Genomic DNA, 23,885 nt, shown 5'->3' with positions numbered 1-23,885 from the left:
CGGTGCCCAGCAAGGAGCTCGGTTGGTGTCACACGTCAATGGGTTCGACTCCGCTGCCTTTCCAGCCTGGTGGAAATTGTCCCTTTGGGTTTTTTCTCCCCCCTCCTCCCAAAAGAGCCAAAACCCGAGGTTTGGGTGCGGTGCTATCGACTCCTCCATCACCCTGTCCGAAGCATCCCGTGCCCCGCAGCCTCTCCAAACCCCCTCCGGTTTTTCACGCTGCATCGTGCTGGCCGGAGCCCCGTGCGAGAGGGAGGAAGCACGTTACGAGGAGCGTTAGTGCAGCCCGTTAGTCTCGGGAACCAGGTCCTCGTCCTCGCTGGAGCAAAACCAGCGCGCGCTGGGGCGGGTTGCAATCCCTGGGAGGAGCCGTATGGACGCTGCACGGCCGTGGGCTGCAGGAAGGCGACCGTGTCCCGCCGGTGGCACTTGCACCACTTGGATTTAGCAGCCAAGCCGGTGGTGAGCCCAAATTTTGGGTAAGCTTGGGCTGCTCAGCCTCACCCCTGCGTCGGCGCACCCGGGTGCAGGAAGCCCCGGTGAGGCACAGCACAGCCCCGGGGTGCTGAGCACCCAAGGGAGCGTGTGGGATCCTGGGGGGTACAAACGGCCAAGAAGGGGCTGAGAGCAGCCCGGGCAAAGCCGCAGACCCCCAAATCAGTGCTAAAACACCCAGGGATCACTTTTGGGGATTGCCTCAAAAAATTAGCTTGAGCTTTGCCCTGCAAAGGAAACTCTGCCTGGCACCACTCATCCACGGCTGGGAGACGTCCCTCCTTCGTCCCGGTCACTCTGGGGAGGGGACAAGGCACCCCAGCACTTGTTTTTGCTCCCGCATGGGGACAGAGCCCCGTGGAAGTGCTGGACCAAAGCCGGAGAGCCCTCGGGTGAGCACGGAGCTGGGGTGCTCGGGCCACGTGGAGCCCATCACCCACGGGACCGAGCAGAGACGAGCGCATCCCTGCTTAAGGAGAAACGACGCCGGGTCCACGCGGAGGGGAGGATGGTGGAAGGGGAAAAGAGGGGAAACGCAACCCCCGGCTGTGCCTGCGCTGTCCCGGGGGGCTCAGGCTGAGGGCAGGGATACAGCAGCCGGGACACGGGGTGCCAAGGCTCCGCAGGGACCGTGTCCTCCTCAGGGAGGTTGACGTGCATGGAGGAGCACGCGTGGCATGCCCACGGCCACCCGCCCCGCGTCCCTGTGCCCTGCTTTCTCCTTCCCAGAGCCCTCCCAGACCGCGGTCCCTTCGCTTTGGTGTCCCCAGCATCGACCCGGCAGCGGGGTCCAGCCCAGCCCCGGCTCCCAGCACCGCTCCCGGCACTGCCGGCTTCACAAAGCTGGGGAGCATCGGCGGAGCCGCCGCAAGCCGCCTGGGCGCAGGTCAGGAAATCAGCCATAAAACTTGAGCTGAGTTTAGTTTCCTTCTCCATCTAATCGTATTTCCTCCCCATCCACCGCCTCCCGCTCCGCCGGTGCTCGCTGCAAGCGGGGGAACGGCGACGGCCCTGCTGCACCCCAAATATCGGTGGAGGGAGCCGCAGTGATGCCCTGGCTTGCAAATCTTCCCGGAAAGCCAAAATCAGTATCAGCTGCGGCGGCCCGGTTTGCACCTCCCTGCGGGCGCTGCATCCTGGGCTGCTGGAGGGCGATTTTATGTGTTGTTTTTTTTTTTTTTTTTTAAAAAAAAAGGCTGCTTTTCGAGCATAAATATAAATATATAAGGTCATCGGCCTCCCCTCCCGGCTCCCCCTCCCCCTCGAGCCTGCAGACATTTTGGGAGCCATTAGGGCTGGCCCTGCTTTGCTCAGAGGCATGTTATTCATTATCTGCATTTTTAAAAGCAGCAATAAAAAGCGGAAAAATGAAAAACACCGGCCGTGGCCTAATGAAACTGTCATTCAAAGGGGCTGATCGTGCTTCCTGCCGCGTGGTGTGATCTGAAGGGAACCTGGACCAGGGGCCTGTCCCGGCAGCCCATCAAACGCACCGCGTACAATTTCAAAGCCCATGGCCCGGGGAGCGAGTTTGCGTTTCCCCTCGCTGGAAACTTTATTCCCCTTGAAATGATGAAATATTTCAGAGGAAATGGGGAAGGGGCGGCGGAGGGAGCACCGGGGAGGGGGGGAGGGCTGTTTGCTGAGCCCCGGCTGTAAAACAAGAAAGGGTGGTTATAAATATCCGAGCAGGTACCTCGGCCGTAAATCTGCCGGCGGGGCATCCCCGTGGGGCGGCCGCCGGCTCCCAGCGGCCGGAGCACAATCCCGCAGTGTTCCCGCGGTGGGGCTGGGGGGCCGGGAATCCCCCGGGGGACGCGGGAGCCGGGCGGGCCCCTTCCTGCGGAGAGGGGGCTGCAAGACCGCAAGGGGTGCAGAAGGCGCGGCGGGGGGGTTCGGGCTGGCGCTGCTCCTAAAATCCTCCATCGCGGAGTTTAATTTTCCTCGGGAAGGTGGGTGAGGGGAGAGCTCCCGGGGACGTTGCGGCTCCGGTGGGAGATGCCTCCCCAAGCGGACGCGGCGCACGGCGCGGGGATGAAAGGGGAGATTTTGGCACCGAGGCCACGAGGACGAGCGATTTTGGAAATGCCCGAATCCCAGCCCTCACGCCCGCGGCACCTGGGGTGCAAGTGCTGAGACCCTCCGGCAACCGGACCCCTCTCGAGCATCCCCCAAATCACGAGATGCTTTGGCGAGCTGCTCTCCCACCCCCCGCAGCCAGCGGGTCAGAGCATCGTTTTGGTGCCAAACCTCCCCGAGTCCTCGCACCAACGCAGACGACACGCACGCAGGGACCCCTGTCCAGGACGGAGCCGTTTTTGGAAAGCGCAGAGGGTTTTCTGTTCAGGCACAGCAGGGACACGGGAGCCAAAACCTCTCTCTTGCTTTCAATTCCCTTTTCTTTTTTATTTTGCAATAAGAACTCAAATGTCTCGAGCAATTTGTGGACTTAATCACTCCCCGAATGTAACATTTTTTTAAATCAAATCAGCTGTTAAACAGCACAAGCATATGAAACCAGTAAAACTTCTATCTCTGTTTGATGTTTTACAATTTGAAAACACACACAGGAAAAGGACAATTTTGGGGGTGGTTGAGTTGTCGGGTTGTTGGGGTTTTGGGGGTTTTTTTGCAAGACAATTGTTCCTGAGCCGAGGCCCCACAGTGCCAAGTCGGAACGGATCACCTCAGCCAAATCTGTCCCCGCCGTGTCCCTCCCCGAATGCTGCCGGTGACGGTGACAGTGACAATTTCTAGCGCGGGGACATCCTCACCCCTCTCACTCCAGCGGCATGGAGGCAGGCAGGGACCCCTGCCTGCACCCCGGCACAACCGACCTGTCCCCAAACGGCCCCTCCAACATCCCCGCGGCCACTTTTGCCCCCCGCGGTCGAGCAGCGACGCGTCCCTGAGCATCGGTACCCGCAGCATCCCTCACGCACGCGCCATTTCTCCGATCCCAGCGAAAGGAAACGCCGCGTCCCCAAAGCTTGGAAAAAAAAACCCCAACCCCTTCATCGGGCCAAGAGCAAATTGCCCAGGGAGGAAGACGAGCCATCCCGCACCCCGACCCCCGTCCCCGCGGCCAGGCAATGGCTCGCACCTACCTATGCACGTCACCCCGTCGGAGTGCAGCAAAAACTTGACGTGGCAGCCGCACTTGGGCCCCTGGTCGGTGTCGTCGCAGGTATGCTGGCAGCCCCCGTTCCCGTAGTTGCAGGTCACTGCGGGAGGCAAAGCACTGGCCGTCAGCCGGGGCCCCAGCCCTGCATCCCCAAGCGGTAGCATAAATCCGGCTTGGAAAAACCTCGTCCGTACCCTCGGAGAGATGCCTCCTTCCTGGATAATTTCTAAAGCCCTTCAACTTTCCCTGCGGGAGCTTGGCAGATGCAAACTGTTATGCGGTTTCTCGCGTCTTCCCTTTGCATATCTGCTAAATGCCACCGGCGGAGCCCGAGCAAAGGGGGCCGCTGGCCTGGTTGCCCCTGACCCTGGAGCTGGTGTTACAGGGGAAGGGTGGGACTTTCCTGAGGTCTGGAATGACTCAGGTGCTGCTGGAAATCCCTGCCAGCCCTCCCCGGGGGGCAAGGCGTACTGCTCATTGAGCTTGGAGGGATAATAGGCTCATAGGATTAAAACTCCATTTCATCAGCGATTTTACACGTTTGCTGCAGACAGCAAATGAGGAACAAACTAAAAATAATTGCATAAACACATACATATCTATTTAATAACCCTGGCAGTGCCAGTGAGATGCTGGCAGGAGATCAGACAGGCTGAGAGCACCCTGTCCCCCGGGGAGAGGATTCCTGCGCTCCTCCCCTGCCGATCGCGCTCTCCCTGTTCATCTCCCTTGAGAAAGCGAAACGGTGGGACAGGGACAGGGTACGGTGGGACAGGGACAGGGTACGGTGGGACAGGGACAGGGTATGCTGTGCCTCTGGGACCCCCTTTAACTGCCATTTCAGCCCGCTCAGTGTAAGGGCACGATGCCTCGTGGCGACACGGCAGAGGGGAATGCCGGGAGCATTGCCAGGAGCAAGGGCAACGGAGGCAGGGCCAGGCACGCCAGAGGAAAACGAAGCCAGAGGGCTTCAGGCTCGATAACTCAGCTAGTACCAGGGGGGTGAGGGCTTCGCAGCAGGGCCAGGAGGGGTCTGTACCACTGGGACAAGGTTAGGGGTCCCCGGGATGCCGCATCCCCATCCCTGGAGGGCTCCTTACGTTTGCAGTCGCGCTGGTTCTTGGTGAGCTCGAAGCCGGGGCGGCACTCGCAGGCGATGCCCCCCTTGGGGGTCTCCCGGCAGATGTGGGCGCAGCCGTGGTTCTTGTTCATGCAGTTCATTCCTTCTAAAAGAGAGAAGGAAGCAAAGAAAAGCTCCAAAAGCTTGCCGGCGCTGGTCCACAGCGGCAGAAGGATGTCTGGGGTGGAATGGGGATGGAGAGATGGGGGCAACAAGGGGAAAACCTTGCAAGCGAGGACCTTAGGGGGGACAGGATAACCCCGGGCAATGCCTCGAAGGGCAGCACCTCCTAGCACAGAGCTGCTCGGGAAGGTGGACAAAGCCACCCTGGAGCCTTGAACCTTTGATTCCCTCCCACTGCCTCGGGTAAGACCCCGCTCCCACGCCTCGGGGCAAGCAGCGGGCCAGAAGCTGCTGCTGCCCACCGGCCCTTCCTGGCACCGACGGGACGGAGCGCTGCGGCTTCTTTTTGGAAGACGAGGAGGACGGGGTGAGCACGGTTGTGATTACAGACCCCCGGGCAGGCAGCCGTGGCATTGTTCAGCAGAGCAAGGAAGGGTTTTGGAGGGGCAGAGCTGGCTGCCGGCGGGGACAGCCCCGGAGCTGCTCCGCCAGGATGAGCCCCGGGGCCGATCCCGCAAGCTACAGGGTGCATCGACAGCTCGGGGAGGATTCACCGGCTGGCAGCGCCTGGGGAACGAGGGGTTGGGGAGCTGCCGGTTCCCATTATCGGAGCTGCCATTTCACCCTCGCTGACCTGTCCACAGCCCCCTCCCGCCCCAGCCCCTCTTGGGGCACGGGGACGCCCAGCTGCAGAAAGCCGGGTTCAGCAGATGCCGAACGGGGCATTGACGGGAGTTTATGAGACATTTAACAAACCCCACAGCAAGCCGGGGATGGCCCTCCGGGAGATGCAGCTGCCTGCTCAGGGCCTTTTTCTGGCAGAGGGAGGGGGTCAGCTCCTTTCCAGGCACCCGGCGCTGAGCCCACCGCGGGGTGAGCGATGCCGGCGTCAGGATGGGGGACCGGGCAGAGCTGCAAGCCCGTGGGCTGCCAAGAGCCTGGGGCAGGAGGGTGAGGGAAGGTCCTTACGGGGTCAGGGCACCTCGAAGGAGGATGCTGAGATGCACCGAGCATGCACGGAAGGGTTAAAAACCCCAGGCTGGAGCCTGTGGGTGTCCCAGGCTGCTCCCCATCACCTGCCCAGCAGATCCCGCCTGGCTCTGCTCCAGGACAGGGCGATCATCTGTAATTGCAGTGGCAGGCAAGCCCTCTGTAATTAGAGCCTCCCGCCTCCAACCACACCAGCCCTCCCTTCCCTGGCCTCCCGTGCCAGGGCTGGGAACCCCCAACCTGCGGGGAGCCCTGCTCTGTCCCCCTGGCACCCTCCAGCCTGCCCCGGGGCCGGGATGCTGCTGTGAGCCCCCACGCTCCCCCCAGCCCTGCCCTGGGACCCCCTGCGGCATCGCATGCCCCAGGGACGTCGGGGACAGCCAAGCGCGCTCAGCCTCTCCTCTGAAGAGCGGCTTTTCTCTCCCCCTCTTTTTTATTGCTGCTCTTCACTAGCTGGCAGCATCTCCGCTGCGTCCCGGGTACCACGGCGGACACAGGGACCTCCAAGGCTGACCCTGCCCTGCCGCACCGCTGCTCCCCCGGAGATGCCACCTTCTAGAGAAGCCAGATCGCAACGGCCGGCAGTCTGCAGAGATCCCCTGGCCCGTCCCAGCAGAGACGCAACCTCTGGCGTCCGTGTGTCCTGGCTTCCCTCCAGGCCAGGACGGCCGCACGCTGTTTTCCTAAGGCTCCCCAGGCGATTCCACCCGGGCTCGGCATCCTCCTCCGCTGCACGATGCCGGGACACGGCAATCCCTCGGTGCCTACGGCCACCGCCCGGGAAGGGAGCCCTTGAGCTTTGCACCCCCTTTAATCCTTCCTCTCCCTGCAACATCATCATCTGCTCTTGCACCGGCACCATGCGAGGACCCTGCTCGCCTCTTTTGCTTTCGGTGGCTCCGCTGTCATCGTCGGGCTGAGCGCGACGGGGTTTAAAGGCACCGACACCCCAGCGAGCCCCAACCCTTGGCCTCTCCTTACTGGGAGGGACTGTCCAGTGTGAGGGAGAGGGTCACGGTGCTGCCGGAGCGGGGCCCTGGGATCCGTCCCCCGGGTCTCCCGACCCAGCAGCATTCTCCCTCTGCATCAGGAGGGAGAGGGGAAAGCAAGAGGGAGATTAGGAAACAGAGAAAGGGCAGAGGGAAAGGAGAAAGCCTCCTGCCAGGGTAGGTGAAGAGAGACAAGGAGCTGGCAAGGACCCCAGAAGGAAGGAAGCAGCCGTAACCTTGAGGTTTAGCACTCCCATACTGAACGCAGTTATTGCATTCAGTATTGGCAGTGCCCACAGAGCCGGTAAAGTCAGAGCAGGCTTTAACATCGGACCCCAACTTGTCCTCAGCTCTCCGCCTTTTCCAGGCTCGCAGCCCGGGGACCAGCCGCAACCCTCCCACCCCTTGTCCTCAGCAGCCGCTCCTGAGCCCGAGCTCAGGGACCGCGCAGCAGCTACAAAATCAATCTCAGGGAGCAGAAGCGACGCAGACATCCCCGGGCCAACAACGCTCTGCAGCCGTTCAGCTCAGAAACCAGCTCAAAACCCAGCACCTGCGTCCCTGTCCCCACTGGGGACCACCCACGGCGTCACCGGAGGGACGGAGCAGCCAGCTCGTCCCTCCCAGGCAGGCAGGGGATGGGGACATGGGAGATGCCACCGCGGCCGCTGGGCTGGGCGAGACTCTCCGGGGAGCTGGAGGGACCGACGCAGCTGGGAAGGGGGAAGGAGGAAAGCAAAAACACTCAGTCGGCTTTGCCAAGCAGGGGAGATAAAAATCAGCAGAGATGCAAAAATCTCTCATTTCCTCCTATTTTGGCTAAGAGATTGCTCCAGACGGCAGCAATTTAGAGCTGATATCGAGACGAAGGGCTCGGTGCTGCGCAAGACCTGGCAGGAGAAGACGAGTCTTGCAGGGTGGTGTGAGGATCTCCGGGTAGTTTTTATTTAATAAAACGCTCTGGATACAGGATTAATGTCCTCCGTTCGGTATTATTGTGCTTAAGGGGCCTGGGAGGGTTTTGTTACAGAGATGTTTATTAGCCTCGCAGCGTCCTCTCCCAATGTGCTCAGAATAAATTTGCTTTTAAATTTGCAACACCGAGAAGGGTCACGAACCAGCACCCAAAGCCAGGCACCGTGCAGAGGGCGGCCAGGGGCGACGGGGGACAGACCTGCCCGATAAAGGCAGGGGACGGAGGGTGCCCCGGGGTGGGGAGACGGCGTGCACTCACCTTCGGGGCGCTGGATGCAGGTGTGCTGGTTGTCGCTGAGGAAGAAGCCCTCCCGGCAGAAGCACTCGTAGCTGCCCATCATGTTGACGCAGGTCTGCTGGCAGCCGCCGTTGCCCTCCGAGCACTCGTCCAGGTCTGCAAAGGGAAGGTGGCAGGGGGTGAGCGTGGCTCCGTGGCACGCCGAGGGAACGGGGAACCGGCTGTGACAGATTTGCTAGGCAGCAGATTATTTCTGCTTTACATCCGTGATCCCCCCAGCTAGAAGAAAAGGGGGGTGCTTTCGGGCTGCAGGGGATGAAGGCAAAGCCCACCAAGGGGTGGGTCGCAAAGGCCATACGGCTTCCCCGGCTGATGGGCAAAAAAAAAAAAGTCCAGCCTCATTTTACAGAAGGGAACACCAAACCACAGAGAAAGGGATTCTCCTCGTCCCGGGACCCCCAAAGCACCCAGGATGCTCGGCCAGGATGCCGGCTGCAGCTGCCCCCCCTCCCAGCCCCTCCGAGCCCGTCGCCGGCTGGGGATGCCTGCACTTCATTAGGGGGAGCTGGGAAACCTTAGCCTGGAGCGGGGATAATTACTTGTAAGGAGACTCAAATCCCCAGCAGCTCTGCTGCCCTCGTGCCTGTTTTGGTTTAACAAACCAAGGCTGGAAGGGGCTCGAAGCGCACACCCGGGGCGGCGGCGATGCCCTCGGCCTGGGCCGCTCCTGCTCTGTCCCTGCGAATCCCTCACTTAATGAGGAGCAACAGCCCATTGCTCTCTCCAGGGAGTTTTTGGGGACAGCGGTCCAAGCTGAACCCGCCGGTGCCCCGAGGTGCCAGAGCAACCAGGACGCCGGGCTCGGGCAGAGAGGCAAAGCTCCGCCACGGCCGCCCCTGCCCCCTCCGCCCGCGGTCCTGGGGCCGGGCAACGGCGTCGGGTCGGGGAGCGAGGGGCCCCGTGCCAAAAAAAACCTCCCGTGAACTCCAGCGTTGCAGAGCCGGCGGCCGAGGGGAAAGCTGAGCCCCGTCAGCATCGGCCACTGGAAACGCCGGAGCAGTGGCTCGGTGACGGCGCGTGCCGGGGGGGGGCTCCCAGCCCCGGCCCCCCAGCACCGCCCTCCTCCCTCAGCAGCACGGCACGCACCGAACCCCCTTGCTTTTGGACAAAGAGATGGACGGGCTGACGGATGCCCGAGCAGCGCGGGTGCCTCGCACCGTGCCCCAGCCCCAGGCAAGCCCCGGGGGATGCTCAGAAATCAAAGCAGGGCTGCAGCTCCAGCTGGGAACCGCCCCGGCAGCAGAGCCCAGGAGCACCCCCCAAACCCGCTACCTTGGGAAGGAGGTGTCGAGAACATCACCTCACCCCGGGCGCCCGTGGGGCAGGCTAGGGCTGACAGCCGGGCAGAAGGAAAAAGGGACGTCCTCCGCGACGGCAAGAGGCTTGCGGCTTCCTCCGAGGCTCGTCCCAGCCAAGCTACGTCCCGCAGATGCCAATAACTCTCCTCAAATCCCCCCGCTTATAACAAGGGCTTAACGTCTAGCGACTTCTCCTTCAAGCTCCGCACAAAAATGAGGAGGCAGCCATTCACACCTGATGGCTGAAACGGGACTCCGCCGCTCTAATACCTGTTTCATTAAATACAACGGAGATGGGGAGAAGCCAGCAGGGCCCGTGTCAGGACGGGGGCTCGAATTCCTGTCCCCGTTCAAAAGGTCGGCCGGGGTGGGTGACGAGGGGGGCGGTGGGCTCGGGTGGGCTCGCACCCCAACCCGCCTCCGCCTCGGCCGCTGCCTGCGGTGCCAGCAAAGCCTGGGCATCACCCTCCTCTTTGCTCTGCTTCTCTTTCGTTTGGCTAAGCGGGGGTGCTTGCAGGCTGGGCAAAGCACGGTCAGGATCGGGGGGAAGGAGGATGGGGAAAAAACCTGCTGGGGGGCATCTCTGCTGCCCCCCGAGAGCAGCCGCTGAGCAAACCCAGCCGGAGAGCAGAGGGTCTCGACATCCTCCTGTGTAAAATGGGCTCCGGGGGATAAACCTGCACCATCCCTACGGCAAAGCAACGCGGCCGAGCTGCTGGGACGAGCCGAGGAAAGGCTCAAGGGGGGAGCCGGGGCTGCCCCCCCCCAGGTCCCCCCTCACCCGGCTGCTCCCCAGCCACCTCCATCCCCTCCCACCCAACTCTGTAAACACATGACGTCTGCGGCTCACCAAGCCCGGCTTTCTTTTCTTCTCCTCGGGCTCATCCTCCCCCGGGAGAGGAAGGCAGAGCCGCCCGCCCGCGCCTCCTCCCAGCTGTGTAAATCTCCCCCCTCCCCGAGGAGGCTGCAAAGATCCCGGTGATGGTGGTTAATGCAAAGCGTATGTGTCCATAATCCCTTCCCCCTCCTCCTCCTCCCAGTGATGAGCTCATTAATGACCCCTCTGCAGACACTAATTAGAGAATAGCATGAGCTCCAGGCGGAGGGAAGGCAGGCGGCCCCATGCCCCGGCGATCCCACCCGCGGGTGCCACGGGAGGAAGCGGGTGCCGGGGCGCGGGCAGCCCGGCCGGCCCCAGGGCTCTGCCGGGAGCTTTGGCTTCGCCGCGGCCGGATGCAGTTTGGGGCGGTGGGAAGTGGCGGGGAGGATGCACGGCCGCTCCGTAGGCAGATGCCGGGTTTGTCTTGGCCCGGAGATTATTTACCCAGTCCCTTCGCTGGTTCCCATCCCCACCGTATTTGCTATTAACTCATCTATTTTGGCAGGTGCAGGGCTGACCTCAAGCACGAGCCGAGCGAGCGGCAGGGCCCGGTTGAGTCCCACCGGCTGGTCCTGCCTTCGGCAGCAGAGCAGAGCTGCCGGTCCAGCCGCTCGCCGCAGCAGGACGCGGCCGCGGGGAGGCTGCGACTCACGCCCGGCATCCCCAAACCCAACCCTCCCCGTCTTGCCTTACCCCAGCCTCCTCCAGCCTATGGATGGACCCATGGAGCAAGTTTTTCTCCCAGCACGGAACATCCTCCCTCGGCATCGCCCCCGTGCAACGGGGAGCAATCCCGTCCCTGGCGAGCCATCGCGGCACGGGACACGTCTGGCTTGCTGCCCTGGGAGTGCCACCACGGTCCCCCGGCTCTGCAAGGGGCCTGGGGGGGTCAGAGCTCGGGAGGTGCCCGGCAAAGCAAGCCAGCAGGCTGGTGCCAAGGTGCCAGAGCCGCTGAGCGGCCGCGACACGCCGGCATCCCACCCCGCCGTGCGCCGGGGGCCTGTCCCTCACCTAAGCAGTTGTGGCCGTCGTGCGCCAGGCGGAAGCCGTCGTAGCAGGTACAGCGGTAGTTGCCGGGGATGTTGACGCACTCGTGGACGCAGCCCGCGTTGTCTTCCCGCTCGCACTCGTCGACGTCTGTGGAGAGAGGAGGGCAGGAGAGCTGCGGGGCTGCCCCGGCTGAGGACGGCCAACTCGCTGCACGGGCGCTGCTCCCCAGCTCCAGCGTGTTTGCGACCCGGCCGATATTGCGCCCTGGGGTCTCCGCTGTCTCTGCTTATTCCGGCAGGTCCCCAGCTCCGTCGTCACCCACAGCATCCCTCCACGCCCTGCAAAAACATCCCCTGTCCTCCCCAGTCTAGACCCTGGACTTCCAGCTAACCTTAAAGCCTCGGCACAGCGCAGCGGCCTGGGGAGAGCTCTGGGAATCCCACGGGATTTCCCGACGGTGGTGGGCAGAGCAGCCCGTCTCCATGGCGAAGCCTCGCTGTGCCTGGAGCGCGCCTTAATCCCTCTGCTATTTGTACTCGGCCCATCCCAACCCTGGACCCGCTCCGAGCAGAGCTGGGAATTTTTCCCCTGCCCCGCTCCTGCTTTCCTGGTGCCGCTCCTCCGAGGAGCCCATTTTCTTTCCATGCCCCACTCAGCTGCATATATCTATCTATATCTGTATCTGTATCTATCTATCTATCTGTATCTATCTATCTATCTGTATCTATCTATATATCTATATATCTGTATATATATCTATATATCTATCTATATATCTGTATATCTGTATCTATCTATCTATATCTATATCTATATCTGTATCTATCTCTATCTGTATCTATCTCTATCTCTATATCTATCTCTATATCTGTATCTATATCTCTATATCTATATCTATTTCTATTTCTATATATATCTATATCTATATATCTGTATCTTATACCTATATTTATATCTACATCTATACCTACATCTACATCTATACCTATATCACCTATACCTATACCTCTATATCTTCTTTTTGAGCTTCTCATGTTTTATCTGCTAACCTAGTTTCGCAGCCTTTGGGTTGGAAATCCGGCAGGTAAAAAAAGCCCAGCTTTGTTTAAAACAAGCCCCAGGTGACCCCTCCTGGGCCTGGGCAGCCCCAGCCCAAACGCGGCTCTTCGCGGAGCAGGGGAGGGAGCGCGATGGCCGCCACCGCCGCCGGCGGGGACGGTCACGCTCCCCTCCATCCCCACGTATCGCAGCGTCAACGGGCCAGGAGTTTGGGGCAGAAAAGGGGAATAAAAGGTTTGCAGTGGGCTGGGGTACACGAGCAGCCCTTTTTGCAAGGGCAGGGGACGTTGCTGGCGAGCCACCGCCTGCCTCCGACCTGCCGGGGCCGGCACTCGCCGGAGGGCTCCGGCTCCAGCGGCGGTGGCATGGCCCTACCTTTGCAGTGCTTCCCGTCGCCGGTGTAGCCGGACTTGCAGATGCACTTGTAGGACTTGGGGGTGTTCTGGCAGATGGCGTCGATGTGGCAGTTGTCGGTGCCCTCCACGCACTCGTCGACATCTGCAAGGGGAGAGGTGGGGGGAGCCGTGGGGGGAGCCGTGGGGGGAGCCGGGGGGAGCTCTCCCCGTCTCCCCCTGGGAGCCATCACCCGAGGCGATGAAACCAAGCAGCCCTCCAGCTTTTTAACCCACACGCGAACCAGAAAGGCTCGAGGGAGCAACGCTGCTGCTTTGCTCCTTAGTGCCTTCGCCACACCCAGCCCTGACGCAACGGGTGATGGGCTCAGGACTGGGCGCTGGAGCGGCGAGCGCTCCCAAACCGCGCTGCCGGCGTCCCCGCTCTCCTACAACAAACCACCCTGAGACTCCCCGACCGTTTTGCGCGTCTGATGGTAGGAAACACCGCTCAGGCGCCCATAGTCCCGGCTGGAGCCAGCCCAGGCAGAGGTGAAAGTCTCTGTCTCCAATTAGCCATTTCCTGAGCCGACCAGTCACCCAAATAATCGTCATCGTTTTCTATTCTTAGGCGCGGAGGAATGTGCACGAATTAGCAGGGACCGCATTAAATAAACCTGGGAGCCGGGAGCGGGAAGCAGGAGGGAGAACTGGGAAAAACATCAAGGCTTCCTCAGGGGCACAGCCAAAATCCGCGGCCCCCTCGGCCCCCTTTGCCCCTCGACCCGCTTATCCGGGATGCAGCGCCGTGGTACCCGGGCCGTCACGTCCAGAGCATCACGTGCCCGTAACGGCCTCAAGTGGCGATGCCCAAGGGTCTGCCATGGCGGGAGGCCGCGGGAGCGGAGGTTTTAATGCTATTTGGGAAACAGAGCAGCCTCGAGCGCGTGGGGCGGAGGTTTATGAGCGAGAAGCTGCTCACCCGGCTGCTCTCCGCCTTCCCTGCGCAGGCAGCGAGGGAGATGCGGTGCCCCGGAGCGGGCTCATCCCCCTCTCTGGCTGAGGATGCCTGGCAGTGCCGTAAGGCAGCTGGGGGCCCCCGGGGGGGGAGGTGGGGGCTTGAGCATCGCCCCCGGCCCCTCGGCTACGGGCAGGGCTCCCAGAGCACCCCAGGGCTCCCCGGTCCGACTCCGCGGGCACGTGGAGAGCGTCAGCGCTGCTCCCGGGGGGGGGTTGGCCTCCGCCGCCTCCCACGGAGACGGGGAGGGTCCCATCAGGGAAGGGGGACCTGAGGGTCCCTTCAGCTTCCCTGTACCCCATAAAGAGGAGCCTGAGGCTGCGAAGCTCCAAGCCGTCTTTAAAAAGCTGCTTTTCAGCAACCCCAAGAACAGAAGTGCTCCGGGACGTCCCCAAAGACATAAAACATCCCTGCAAGCCGCGGGTGGGCAGACAGCCCTGCCAGCCCCGCCGGGACGGGGGCCACGGCTACGGGAACGCTGGCCCAAGCCCTCTCCCGGCCACCCCGGCGGTTTTTTGCCGGGAGATGTGAGTCACCCGGCCGGGGGGAAGAGAGCTTTGCCTTTGCACCAGGGAGGCGGCACGTGCCTGCGCATTGTATAAATATTTACAGCCCGCATTCATATTTGTTATTTGACATTAGCCATGGCCCGCGGCCACCACGGCCTCCCTTGGGCCATTAATCACCGGCTGGAGGCTGACCCACCGCGGCGGGGACGACGGAGGGATTGCACGGGGGACCGGCACCCTGCTCCCGGCCGGCACCGTTGCCTCCAGCACCCATGGCAGCGGCCGCAGTGCCACCGCGCTGCGACCACCCCAGCACCCGACGGCAGCCCCGGGGAGAGGCTGGCAGCCCGCCCTGTGCCGGGGGTCCCGCAGGGGCTCAGGGGGGCCGTTGTCCTTTCGGGGAGCTGAGCGTGGCTCAGGTTCAGTTCCTCCCCGGCCAAACTTCACATCTGGCTGCAAACCCTGTCCCTGCCCCGGGGCACGGCCGCCCCACCGCACCCCTGACCCGCCCGCAAAGGCCCCGTCCCACAAACCGAAAAGCAGGCGCAAATAATCACGGGCAGAAGACGACCTGCAAAAGCCCCAGGAGCGCAGAGCTCGCTCCTTCCCCACCACGTTTTCAGGCTTAAAGAGCCTTTCGGCACAGGAGGAAGCACCTCCATCGCCGGCGAGCACCGTTGCTCGGCATCGCAGCGGCTTCGCCTCCGGCTCCAGCATCCCTGGCTGGGGCTCTTGGGTGGGTGGCGGGAGGGATGCGGCACCGGAGCGGGGGGACGCGGGGGGGACATCGAGCGCTCACCGCTTCACGGGCAGCGACGGGCACGGGGACGTGACGGCAGCGAAGCTGACGCTGACCCAAAGATCTACTGAATTTGCAAACCCTGGTCCTGACCCTGTGTGGTTCGGAGCCCTCCCTCGGCTCTCCCCCCCCCCCAGGTTATAAATCACAGCTCGATGCTTCGAGCCGATGGTCCCAGGGCGAGAGTTGCCGGGTCCCAGCACCCCAGGCACCCACCCTGACGTACAGGTGGGAACCAGCACCCAAACAGTACGGACTATCCATCAACCCCCATCTCCTTCCCCTAAAAACACCCAAACCGTGAAGCATCCATCAGACATCACATCATTGACATTTTCCCAGCCTTTTGCCAGAAATCTCACTTATTTTGGGGTTTTATTTTCTATTTCTTTTCCCTCCTGTGCCCTCAAACTCAAGACAATGAACAACGTCTGCGCGGCGCTGAACACAATGCCGTGCCTTTCCCACTCGCACATGTATATTATTTTTTTTTTCTATCTTTTTTTTTTTTTTTCCATTCTGTAACTTCAAAACTTCTCTAACTTTGGAAAGATTACACAGCAGCAAAAGTACAAAAGAAAACATTATAAATTTGCCACTCTGTAATTTTTCCAAAGCTGGAGACATTCTGAAAGGTTACAGGATTATAAAAAAAAGGGAAAAAAAAGGGGAAAAAAGTGTGTGTATGTGTGGGAAGGGTGAATAAATACCCTCCTCGGCACCCCAGGAGCCATCCCAAGACTGGCAAAGATCCTAATTTCAGAATGCTGAAATTTTGGCTCCTAAGAAGTATCCTTCAGAAATGATGTAGTGAATTAAAAAAAAAAGCCCTCTGAAAAACTAAATTTTTGCATTTTTGTCAACACGAGCGGCGTTTTCCCACGCGAGGGAAGGTTTGCCGTCAGGACAGCCTGCTTTTCCCGCAGGAGAATTTTCTCCATCCAAAAAAACGCCCGCGGCCACGCTGCAGGTGCTTCCAGCCACCACCAAGGCGCGAGGGATTTCATTTTCAAGCCAAGCAAAGAGAAGATTTTTTTTAAAAATCCTTATTGATGTTCCCATCCTTATTTGCTCTTGCAAAATCCTTGCTGGGGTGCGCCCTGCTCATCCCCCTGCTCGGGGGGGAGGCTTTTGAAGTCCAGATCCCAAACCCAGGTGGGGTTTTTGGGGGGGTTTGCCGGTCAGGACCCTCTGCAGACCTGCACGAATAATCAAAGATGCCCTTTTTCACCCAAAGTTGCCTGAAAAGGGCCCAAGCCGGATGGTGCAGATGAGCGCATCGTGCCCCCAGTCCCCAGAACTGGAGGATTTTGCATCAGGTGGGGAATTTAATTTTGATGAAGATGCCGAGTCCCGTCGGGGACCCACGGTCTCGCCCACATTCGGCGGCCCCTGCTCCCTGCCCAGCCCCACCTCCCCATCCCACCACGCTTTGGGGCTAATTAGGGCTCGTCAGAGGGCAAGAGCATCCTCGGCATCACCGCCACGCCGTGCCGGGGGGTTTGCGGCGAAGGGCAGGAGGCTGCGGCGTTCGCCCCGCGCCTCGGGCGATGTTTTTTATTCCGTTGTGGGTGGGATTTTCCAGCGCTGGCTGTTGGGCCCCGTTCCGCTCCAGCTGCAGCTTTATTCTCCATTTCAAAGGCAGCGGAGGCAGACAGTTTCAACGCCACTGCCATTTCGAGCGTGCCAAAAGCGGGGGGACCGCCAACCCCCCGGGACCGGCGTGCACCCACCGGGGAGGTGAAGGGCTTTGACTGAGGCCGGCGGGGAAGGCGGTGGCGGAGCCCTTGGGCACCTGGGTCCCACGCTTGTGCCCTGCCCTGCGGCATCACGCCGCCCGCGATACGTGACAGTGAGGGGGGATAAAGCAACAGCTTGTATATTTTTAGAGCCTGGATTGAGGCTTTTTCCTCGCTTCCTTATTTTGTTTTTTAAAAAAATAATAAATAATAAAGGATGGTTTTATCCATAGGCTGAAAGTCCCAATAAATTTGAGGAGGGGGCCAAAACAGGGCAGCAAAAACCCACCAGAAAACCCCTAAACAAACAAAACCACCATCCTTTTTCTCTCTTCTGCAAGCGCTTCAGCTTTTTCTTTCAAATTAATTTTATTCTTTATTTTTCTATAGGCATATATATTAACAGCCTGTCTGTATAGGGATGTGTGTGTAGCTGTTGGCAGACACGCGGAGTTTCCACTCAGCCTTAATGCCAAATTAAAGCTTTATAACTTCAGTAGCTCTTTTTACCAGGGTATTAATAACCACCTCAGACACTGCGGTGCAGTTTATTAATCATTTGTTCGCCCGGGGAGCTCACGAGGGCGACTCGTGCTGTGCCACGCCGGGACGGGCGCAGGGCACGGCCGCGCCTGGCTCCAGTGCAGGCGATGGCATCCCGCCGGGAGGGGCCGGGGGCCGGGGGCTGGCGAGAGGGGAGGAAGATGCTCTGCGGGGCGGCTTTTGGTAAATCGGTCAAAGATGCGTCACCTGAACTGGAGATCTAACTCGGGTGCTGGGTGACGGCTTGTTGCCGGGAGGGGGGTGCCGTGCCGGGGATGCCGTACGGGGGATGCCGTGCCAGCGGTCCCTGGGCGGGTACCGGCGCTCAGGTCGGGTCGGAGGGGATGCCTGCATCTCACCGTGCGATGGAGACCCCTGCACCGGCCCCGCTGCAGGAGCCCAACGCCCCACACGTCCACCCAGCTCTCCCGAAAGCAGGTGGGACCCGGCAGATGCAGCCGCGGTGCTTGGCCCTGCGGAACGACGGAGCACGGATGAAGGAGGAGGAACCACAAGTCGCAGCGAGGAGCTGGGGGGGGGGGGGGGGTCCCAGCCTGGTGACCCCATCGCCCCATGCCCAGCCCCCGCTCTGCACCCCTCGCCCTGGGTTTTGCTTCCCCAAAGCTGGCAGCGCCCCAAAAGGGGCTTCCCCCCCCCCCCATCGATGCTTCCCACTCCCACGAGGGCAGAACCATGCTGAGCTCCCCATCCCCTGCCCCAGCCCGGGTCATCCCGAGGGGTCGCAGACCCACCACCAGATCCGGCATCCCCTGGGTTGGAAACGCTCCCTCCATCCCGATCCCACCTCCTCGTGCCAACCCCGGTCGCTTCGGCTCAATTCAGCCGCGATTTCTCCAAGGAGGGTTTGATGCTCCACGCCAACGGCGTGTTCATCTCCCCGGGGAATTGTCACGGCCGTTGTTGTTCCTTTGGCTTATCAGGCCGACCAAGCCTTGCCTTCAAAAAATGTGTTTGTTTTCGGCTTTGGGAGCAACAATCGCAAAATCTCCAGTGGGGAAGACGGCCTGGCCAAAATGCGGCCGGCCGGGCTTCCTCCAGCGCCGCGAGACAGAGCAAACTTTATTTGCCATCCCAGGCTTCTCCTAAAGTCTCTCGGGGGACTTATAATTTTGAAAGTGAAGGTTAAGGTTATTCATGCATATTTTTTTCCTAAATGGATTACTCCGGTGCGACCGTCTGCAAAGGAAAAATCTATATAAAAATAAAAGAAAAAAAAATAAAAACTCCCGAGCAGTTTGGAGACAGCAATACATCTCCGCACTGGAAGACTCGAGGTGTCTGAATATTTATACTCCCGTTGGCAGTTACAAAAAAACTCTTCTTCCCTCCTTCCTACCCCCCCCCCCTCCTCTTTTTAATCTCGGTACAGGCATGTTAGACGCCCTCAGTCAAAGATCTCCTTTGAACTGCTGTATGTTGAAATGTTTACAGTTTTACATTTCATATTTCAGAGGGGTGGAGGGGACAGGCACAACAGTCGCACACTGTGAATGCATGAGAGGGAGGAAAGCGGAGGCCAAGGGGGAGGAGGTTCGGCGGAGATGGGAGGGGAATCCAACAGCATCTCCACGCTGCAATTGGAAAATTTTAGACTCCTAAAAAAAATATATATATATATAAAAAAAATAAAAAAATAATCCCTGGCGGCGTAGGCTCTGCAGGTGCATCCCCACCGAACCCAGCCCCTCGCGCGCGATGGTGGCTCCGTCCCTGGGCGGCTGCGCGGCACCGGCCAAAAGGGCTGGGTTTACCCACGGGTGACCATCGAGCTGGGCTGGGGCCAGGGTCCCACTCAGGACGCCACGCTGGGTGGGTGGGGGGGGCTGCGGGAGTGCCAGGGGCTGCAAACTGGGGTGCCAGGGGCTGCAAACTGGGGTGCCAGGGTCCCCCAGGGAGATGCTGCATCTCCCCCCCAGCCCTGTTCCCCTGGCACCATCTGAGGGGACGTGCAATTGGGTTGCAGGAAAAGGGGGCGAATCCCAGTTACGGGGGTGCTGCCAGAGGAGCATGGCAAGGGCAGATCCGGGTGCTGCCTGGTACAAGGGGAGGGTGCAAACCTGCCAGCCCTTGGGCTCCATCCTCCCCAGGGCACAGGGAGGGAGCGATGCCGGCAGCCGATGGGCACGGGCACTTGTCCGCCGAGAGTGGGAGCTCAGGACAGGCTCTTCTGCCTGGCAGGTTGTGAGACGGACTGACGGATGACAGGATGGGACCGGGGGTGGCATTAGCTGTCCAAAAAACAGGGGAGCTGTGGGTACGGCAGCAGCTTGGGGCCGTTCGGGCAGCTCGGCGTGGGGACCGCAGGGAGACTTCATCCCAGCTGAGTGCGTGTCAGGAGCCTCCCCGGGGTTATTTGGATTTATATTGTCAATTCTCCTCTTGAAAGCTTTCCTAGCCCTAAACTGACCCAATAAACCCCGCCGACAGCCAGGTCCTCTGGCAGACACCCTCCAGGCCCGGTGGATGGCTCTGCTAAATCCTTCCTTCCCTACAGACTAAACTTTCCGGGGTAATTCAGCGCGAGAAATGAGCCAGCAAGCCCTACCCACGGTGCGATGGTATCACGGCAAAACAAGCCCATCCGACGGGAGAGGAGCCGTCCCCAGCCCGTGACAGTCACCTGGCGAGGGTGGCTGTCCCCCGAAAGGGCAAAGGCTTCGGTGAGGGGTGATGTCCATCCTTGGGGCATCACCCCGCAGATGCAGGGGGGATGCCCGATGCTGTTCAGCAATATCCTACTAAAACGTGCCCCAGGCGCCCGGGGTGGCTTCCAAGAGCTCAACAACGCTTGTGCATGCAGAAAAACAGGCGATAGTGGATTCCTAGGAAAAGCACGGTTTTCATCTGCCATAGGTGATGCCGGGTCCGTGAGTTCAGCCTCGTCCAAAAGGGACCGGGTCCAGGGACCTCACATCCCCCAGCATCCCTGCGGGCACCAACCTTCACCCCTCCGCATCTGCTTCCCCCTCACCACCCCGCGGGACCCCCCAGCAGTGGCTCTGGGGATTAATTCTCCATCCCGAACCCCTCTCCCGGCTGCAGAGCGGCCGGACCCGCTGGGTCTGCCCAGTGCCTTCGCCGGGGGCCGGGAGGAGCCAGCACCATCCCGGGCGTACGGCGGGCGATTTACCCCGGCGCAGGATTGAGCTCACCTCTCTCCACCCCCACTCCACCCCTCTCCTTCCCCGAAGGGATCTGTCAAGTCTCTGCACGATGGAATTTTACTTTGCTATTTTAATGCAATTCTGGCGCAGGCTTAAATGGAACTGGAAACCAAAAGGCCTTAATAAATAAATATTATGATAAGAAATGAAAGCAATGCATACACTCAAGATAATTTGAGGGGGGATAAAAACCTAAGCATTCCTTTCTAAGCCTAAATCATAAAGCTTTACGTGAAGCTGGACGCCTTCTTACCAAACCTTTGCCCTGGAAAATCTCCCCTGTGCTTGCCCAGACTGCCCTCCCGAAAAGTCGCCTATTGTTTTAAAAACACTTTAAGCCAGATAAGACAATAGCCTTGAAATTCCTTCTAACTTTGTCGGTGACAGGGCTCGGGACGACCATGCGCGTGGCTGAAATACGCCTGTTACTAATGCCTACAAGAGATCTTTAATTATATCCTGCGCTCCTATATTTCATTCACACACTATTTAATCTCGCTGTACGCATAAACACGCAGCTACTACAATAGCAAGAGCCAAAGCTGGTTTTGATAAATCTTGCATACTGTTAAGCACTATGGGGAAGAAAAAAAAAAAAAAAAGAAAAACCAGCAGATTGTATAGATAGTGGTGAATTAAGGAGAAAAAAACCCCTTGGAGTCAGCCAACAGGACCATGCACATAGGGCTGTGTGTGTCTGGGCGTGCGCACGCACTCCTGCGCGTGTGTATAGAGAAAAATCCCAGCTAAATATAGAGGTGCTATAGAAAACCTAAGGTATAGATAGACTATACATAAAGCTACATGTGTACGTTCGTGAAGGAGAAACTCTGGCTCGATACGGGAGTGGCGAAACAGAAAAGCCTGAACTTGATAACGATGGGACATACCTCTCTGTTCTAGAGACAGGGAAAGAGCTCCCGTGTTTTTCAGGCTTTGCTGTGTTCAGCTACCCGAAGTTTTCTGCAGCCCACACCCCTATAGCACAACGTTTGAGATTCAACCCGCGCCTATGTAAAACAGACAAACGCAACCTCCCAGCATTACAGATACCCGCTCCGCCGTCCCTTCCCTCCGCCCCAGCCCGAAACGAGCCCTCCTCGCCCGCACCGCCGGGGGTGTTATCCCCATCTCGCAGACGCCGAAACCCGAAAACCAGAAAAGCCCCCCAAGCCCCTCCGAACCGCAACATTTCCCTCGTGAGGGGTGCAGACTTGTTTGCCCACCCTAGTTTGCTGCCTCTGCACCCCCTGCCTTGAGATAAAGAGTCCGAACCAAAAAAAATAAAGTGCAAGAAATGCAACTCATTAAAGAGTTTACAAAAAACCAACCCCAATCAAAGGCAACAGGCAAGAATATCTGCGAGCAACATTTCAAATCCCCTCCACTGTTTGTTGTTATTGCTGCTAATTTCTCCAGCCTGCATATAAAATCCCAGATCTAAAGAGGAGGTCCGGCTACCTAATACACACATCAAACAGCAACCCTTCGAGCTGGGAAGATTTTCTCTTACCTTGACTGGCTTTATTTGCCAGCGTGTTTCCAGAGTGGAGGAGAAAGAAAAGGATGGAAAATCCAGCAATCTGCAAAGCTCCCATTGCAATCCCAGTCTGCATGGAGGAGTGGGGGCAAGAAGGGGGGATTTCTAGTGCTTTAAAGGAAACAAGAGGCTGAGCATGCGAAGGGAAATCAAGAGGAGGAAGGGGCTCTCTTCTTGCCGGGTGTGAGGCAGAGGGAGGGAAGGGAACTGAACTGATGGAAAAAGCTGCTCTGGGTTCAGTTTGGGGCTCTTGGTGTTGCTAAAGAGGAGAGAGTGAGGGAAGGAGACCCAGGGCAGTTGGAGGAAAGTGGACTCTATCGCCCTCTCTCTGGCGGCTGCTCTGATCCCTTCTCCTGCTCTTTTTTTTTTTTTTTTTTTTTTTTTTCCTTAAATAATCCCAGCCAATTCCAGTTTTGCAAGAGAGCAGCAGCAGCAGCAGGAGCAGCAGCGCTGGAGGGGGGAAGCAGGCGCCTTGCCCTGGTGCTGGGGACCTGAGAAAGGGGAGTGGAAAGGAGAGCCCCATCCAAGCAACGCCCTTTTTCTCCCAGCCTTTCTTTCTTTCTATTTGGCTTTGGTTACTCCTTCCCGGCTCCCCCCCTCGCACCCCCAAGGCTGGGCTTTGCCTGCAGGAATTTACAGTCTGCGCTGGAGGAGAAGGGCCAGTAGCCATGGAGACTGCTTCCCTGGGAGCAGGGAGGTCAGGCGGAGACCATGGGCGATCAATGCATCAATGCAAAGCCCCCCGCAACCCCCAGACCCACCCCGCACCTCGCAGCCCCTCGGCCAGCCGAGGGCTTGGGGTGGCGGCGAGGGGAGGGGGGGGGCAAGGGGAGGCGTATGGCATGGGAAAAGGCAATGGGTGGAAAAGAAAAGGGGAAGGAAAAATGTATAAATAAGAAAGGGGAAAAAAAAAAAAAAAAAAGAGTTTGCAGATGGCACGACCTGGCTGGGCTCGGCGGCTGCGGGAGCGTCTTGGGGTGCTGGGCCGGTGGAGAGCGGGACCAGAGAGCAGCTCTGCTGTTTGCAAGGGAGAGGTGGGGAGGGGGGACTGGAAATAAGGGCGGAGGGGGGAAGACAAAGACCTTTCTGAAATATTCAGGGGTTTTTTGCTTGCTTGCGGGAGCCTCTCGCAGCCTGGCATCCCAGGGGTGCAGGGGGACCCTCTGCCGCACCCCGTGACCGTCCCTGCACTGGGAGCTGCTGGTACCGTCTCTCTTCCAGGGTGTTCCTGCTCCCGGAGTCAGGAGAGGCATCGCCAGCCAGGAAATTGCAGCGGGAGATAAGGCTGGGAGCCGGGAGCGGGGCCGGGAGGAAGGTGTGCTGGGGTCCCACGGCCCCAGCAGTCATCCTGCCCACAGGGTCATCCTGCCCACGGGGTCCTCCCAGCCCACTGTGCTGCCCCTGCAGCCTCTCGTATCCCCTTTTGTCCTAATAACCCCTAAAGATACGATACAGGCGGCTGGAGGCGATGGAAGACGTCCAGCTAAGCCGAGGTACCCGCTGCCATCTCGCTGTGGAGAGGAGGGGAGGGACCGCGGCTGGACAGGAGGATGCTGAGGAGTCCCTGGGTCAGTTATGCTTTCCCTACAAAAACGCATAACCCTTGGGCTGCCTTCAGGGGACAGGGACCTTCCCTGCGGGAGGAAGTCTGCAAGAGCAGGTCTGCTTTAGATAGGATAGATGCAGCGCGGCTGGCCCAGGAGAGCAGCACGCGTGGAAACTGGGAGCTCCTCTGCACGCTGGGTCTTTCCGAAGGCAGAGGCCAAGGGCAAGGCTCTCCCTCCCAGTCCTGCAGAGCCGTCCTGCACTCATGTAGCTCTGCTTGCTGCTAGCAGGTCCCCCACGCAAAGCGTCGGGGTCCTAACCCCTTGCAGGAACC

At 59.6% G+C, this 23,885-nt stretch overlaps 1 protein-coding gene across 1 annotated transcript in view; it reads right to left on the bottom strand.

Annotated features, from left to right (window-relative positions):
- SCUBE3 (signal peptide, CUB domain and EGF like domain containing 3) overlaps nucleotides 1-22,283 on the bottom strand; it is a 37,938-nt gene extending 15,655 nt beyond the window's left edge. Inside the window, exons 1-6 of the mRNA XM_075521558.1 lie at nucleotides 21,980-22,283; nucleotides 12,717-12,839; nucleotides 11,304-11,429; nucleotides 8,076-8,210; nucleotides 4,720-4,845; nucleotides 3,603-3,719 (exon numbers count right to left, since the gene is read on the bottom strand). Coding sequence (XP_075377673.1) covers nucleotides 3,603-3,719; nucleotides 4,720-4,845; nucleotides 8,076-8,210; nucleotides 11,304-11,429; nucleotides 12,717-12,839; nucleotides 21,980-22,082 — 730 coding nt within the window. The 5' untranslated portion in view covers nucleotides 22,083-22,283. The remainder of the gene's footprint in view (nucleotides 1-3,602; nucleotides 3,720-4,719; nucleotides 4,846-8,075; nucleotides 8,211-11,303; nucleotides 11,430-12,716; nucleotides 12,840-21,979) is intronic.
- Between the last annotated feature and the right edge of the window lie 1,602 nt (nucleotides 22,284-23,885).

The sequence above is a fragment of the Mycteria americana genome, chromosome 20 (assembly GCF_035582795.1).
Source record: "Mycteria americana isolate JAX WOST 10 ecotype Jacksonville Zoo and Gardens chromosome 20, USCA_MyAme_1.0, whole genome shotgun sequence".
NCBI lineage: Eukaryota > Metazoa > Chordata > Aves > Ciconiiformes > Ciconiidae > Mycteria > Mycteria americana.
The sequence above is the reverse complement of the archived record's forward strand: the minus strand, read 5'-3'. Positions and strand labels throughout refer to the sequence as shown.